This window comes from Cicer arietinum, chromosome 7 (assembly GCF_000331145.2).
Source record: "Cicer arietinum cultivar CDC Frontier isolate Library 1 chromosome 7, Cicar.CDCFrontier_v2.0, whole genome shotgun sequence".
Taxonomy (NCBI): Eukaryota; Viridiplantae; Streptophyta; class Magnoliopsida; order Fabales; family Fabaceae; genus Cicer; species Cicer arietinum.
In genome coordinates, this window is record NC_021166.2 from 14,181,930 (window position 1) to 14,186,231 (window position 4,302).

The 4,302-nt window shown below is 29.6% G+C and overlaps 1 protein-coding gene across 1 annotated transcript in view; it reads left to right on the top strand.

Annotated features, from left to right (window-relative positions):
• Positions 1–3,817, top strand: part of LOC101514400 (L-ascorbate oxidase homolog) — a 4,314-nt gene extending 497 nt beyond the window's left edge. The window contains exons 2-9 of the mRNA XM_012718203.3: positions 224–389; positions 481–590; positions 1,350–1,620; positions 1,740–1,839; positions 2,128–2,473; positions 2,633–3,004; positions 3,124–3,202; positions 3,370–3,817. Coding sequence (XP_012573657.1) covers positions 246–389; positions 481–590; positions 1,350–1,620; positions 1,740–1,839; positions 2,128–2,473; positions 2,633–3,004; positions 3,124–3,202; positions 3,370–3,579 — 1,632 coding nt within the window. The 5' untranslated portion in view covers positions 224–245 and the 3' untranslated portion in view covers positions 3,580–3,817. The remainder of the gene's footprint in view (positions 1–223; positions 390–480; positions 591–1,349; positions 1,621–1,739; positions 1,840–2,127; positions 2,474–2,632; positions 3,005–3,123; positions 3,203–3,369) is intronic.
• Positions 3,818–4,302: the final 485 nt, after the last annotated feature.

The window sequence follows — 4,302 nt, forward strand, 5'->3', positions numbered from 1 at the left end:
TATATATATATATATATTAAAGTTTAGTGGCAAAAATTAAATGAATTGAGTGTAGAGAAGACATATATATCACATATCCAAGTATACCAAATGTTTAAGCTATTAGATGAAAACATATGAATTGTCTAATTATTTTTGAAAAAACTAGTATAGTGCTTGCATAATTTTAGATATACTTCACTTTATGTCCAATCAATTAAAATCGTACATTTGAAATTTACAGGGTATTTTTATTATAAAGGAAGATGAAGCAGGCCATTTTAACTCCAATTTTTCTTGGAATTTTGGCTTGTTGGAGTGCACTTTCAGTTATTGCTGAAGACCGATATTTATTCTTCACATGGGAAATTACTAATGGAACAATTTTTCCTCTTGGTGTTCCACAAGAGGTTCGTCTATTTTTTTCCCTGCTTTTTAAAATGACATTCTTTTCACATTTGAAAAAGTTTGTGATATTTATTTAGTCTCTTTTTATATCAGGGTATTCTTATCAATGGCCAATTTCCAGGCCCTACAATTGATGCCATTACTAATGACAATATTGTTATCAATGTCATTAACAAGTTGGACGATAAATTCCTCATTACATGGTAAGTGGTTCTGTTCCACTTTTAGTTGCTAAGTGAATCACTAGTTCAAGCCTCGAAATTAAAGAAATTCTAAAAAAAAATTTAAAATATTTTTTTTGTCAATGAAACTAATTTTACGAAAGATTTTTCAATTTCATAGATATGGACCATGACAAAATTTCATTAATTTCAAAAACTAAATTGCATGTCATGTAATTTCAAAAACTAAATTAATAATTCACTCATTTGCTTTTCTTTAGATAAATTACTACTAGCTCCGGTCCCAATTATAAGAAATTTTAGAGATTGTTTTGGTTCTCAATTATAAGAAAAGGTGTGACTTTTAAAATGTATTTATTACTTAAATCATTTTTTTATCTTTATTTAATGTTTATCTTTTAAAATTAATGAATGCATTTAATGTTTTATACTTTTCTATGATGAGATATATTTGTAAATATAATCAAAAAGTGATAGTAACAAATAAATTCATTGGTATTGATATTTTTTTGTTTTTTCTTCTTAAAATTAGAACTAGAGGGAGTATTTAACTAAATTATTGTTCGGAAGTGGTTAATAAGCTTTATAAAAGACAAATCGTTCGAGAAACTCCAAAATTGAACTCTAATTAAAACAATCGTCGAACAAATTTTATTTCTCCATACAATTTTCTCTGGAAAATTGAATGGATAAAACCAAAAAGATTAAATAGGATTTAGGTTAGAAAGTGTAAAGTGCATTGAGTCATTTAATTTATTTGTGTTGTGTGACATAAAATAGGAATGGTATAAAACAAAGAAAGACATCATGGCAAGATGGAGTTTTAGGAACCAATTGTGCAATTCCTCCCAACACAAACTGGACATACAAATTTCAATTAAAAGATCAAATTGGAACCTACACATATTTCCCAACAACCAAAATCCATAAAGCTGCTGGTGGTTTTGGAGGATTCAACATTCAGCAAAGATCTGTTATATCCATTCCATATCCTGCACCTGATGGAGAATTCACTCTACTTGTTGGTGATTGGTACAAGACCAACCATAGGGTTTGTTAAGAAATCACTTCCCTTCATACCAATTAGTATATTATGATTTAGTTGTTATATTATGTATGATCTATTGGAAATAATAATTGATAAGTTAGATATGGAATCTTGATTTGTAGGTACTAAGGAGGCTATTGGACCTTGGCAAGAGTCTTCCTTTTCCTGATGCTCTTCTTATAAATGGCCAAAAAGATGTTGCTGTATTTACAGGGGAAGCAGGTAAACCACTCCTACTACATTTATTAATATGTTGTTTCTTAGTCCTTAAATATAGGGTCTTTCTAATTATTCGCTACATATACTAACCTACCTCATAAAAAGTAAACATGATTTCATTCTTAATAAGTTTAATTTAATACTTAATCTATTTAATAATTATTGGTGGAATGATGGAAATATCCCACTCAAAAAAGTGGATAAAGATAAAATATTTGTATTTATAATTATTGAATATTAATGTATATTTTAAAACAACTAAATCATAATACAAGAATTGACATATTTTAGGGAAAACATACAAGTTCAGAGTGTCGAATGTTGGAATAGCAACCTCAATTAACTTCAGAATACAAGGTCATTCATTGAAGCTGATTGAAGTTGAAGGTGCTCATACATTACAAGAAACATATAAGTCCCTTGATGTTCATGTTGGACAATCAGTGACAGTTTTGGTCACACTGGATAAGTCAATTGGTGACTATTACATTGTTGCATCAAGCCGTTTCACTGACCCTGTTCTTACTACCACATCAACACTTCGTTATTCTGGATCCAACACTAAGGCCTCAGGTCAATTACCCATTGCCCCAACTACTGATCTAGATTGGTCCATCAAACAAGCCAGGACCATCAGGTACATTTTTATTTATTTTTTACTTTTTTACTTTTGTGTTGCTTTGTTTTTAATGGATTTGCATTGACCAATTGATTTTTTTAAAAACATGTTTGAAATTGGGAAGCTTCTAATAATGATTAGTTTCTAACTCTGTTTTATTTTGTTATGTTTTCAAAGGCTGAATTTAACAGCAAACGCAGCACGACCAAATCCTCAAGGATCATTCCACTATGGAACCATCCCTGTATTGAGAATATTACAATTAGCAAATTCTAAATCCATTGTAAAAGGAAAGTTAAGATATGCAGTAAACGGAATTTCACACATCAATCCAAGCACCCCATTGAAGCTAGCTGATTGGTTCAACATTCCTGGTGTCTTTGATCTCAATACAATCAAAGATTTCCCTTCTTCTTCAAACAACCCTATTAAACTAGGAACATCTGTCATTGGTTTAACCCTTCATGACTTTGCAGAAATAATCTTTCAGAATAATGAAAATACTATTCAGTCATGGCATATGGATGGATCTAGCTTCTATGTTGTCGGGTAAGACAACTATTAAGTTTTTGTGTTTTTGTTAATAATAATTGGGTTTAACTTAATTACATTTATTAAATACAAAATTAATTCATAATGATGTGTTGTTTGAATCCAAATGTGTTTAGATATGGCAATGGCATTTGGACATCTAAAGTGAGAGAGACTTACAATTTGGTTGATGGTGTTTCAAGACACACTGTTCAGGTGAGTTGGTTAACTTTTATATTGCAAAATAATGTGATATAAATAAATAAAAGGAATTAAAAATATGATGTATCACTTTAATTTAAAATCAGATAGGATCACACCCAATAGTTTTGGCAATGAGGAATTATTTGAATTATTTGTATGTTGCATCCATGGATGAACAGGTGTATCCAAAGTCTTGGAGTGCCATAATGGTGTCTTTGGACAATAAGGGGATGTGGAACTTGAGGTCTGCAATATGGGAAAATCGGTATTTAGGACAAGAGTTGTATCTAAGGGTGTGGAACAATGAGCAAAGCTTATACACTGAAACTAATGTCCCTCTCAATGCATTGTTTTGTGGAAAGGCTAAACATTTGCCTAAGTTATTATAAGACAAACCAAAAGGGATCAGTAATTTGATTAAGTTTGTGGCATAATTAAGTTTGTAACTGAGTTTATTTCTCTTATTTTAATTCTTGACATTATTTTGTTTAGAAGTTTCAGTTACGAGGGTGTGACTGTCATATATGGATATATAAAAAAAGAAAAAAGAAAAAAAAAAGAGGCATCTTTATTTCATTAGTTTATTATTTCTTGTAATCATAATAAAAAAATAGTTTCTCCACTTTATTCTCATGTCTTGTCACATTTTACATCTATATAATATCAAAAATCTTAATATTTTAAGTACGTTAATATTGAGTATATAATATAAAATGTGAAATTATTATTATTTTGGAAAAGAAAATTTGATATGAAATAATTTTTAATATTTAATATTAAGGTGACAGTAAACTTTTAGATATTGAGTTCGACTTTCAAAGAATGAATAATTCGACTAATTTTTAATGGAAGAAAAAGAGACGAGAATATCGTGAATAACAGTATCGATCAAAAACCTGTTAGATTGAATGTTAGATTGAATGTAACACTAAGGGTAGTGTTTGTTGACACTTATTAGCTTTGCCAAACAAACAAAAACCTAAAATAGTGATTTTATACTAAAAGATATATCACCTTCTAATGTGCAAATCCACATGATACACATATAGATGCAACCACATATCTAATAATCTTGCATCAAACGAGGGTTTTGCGAGTTTGGGTTTTATCGC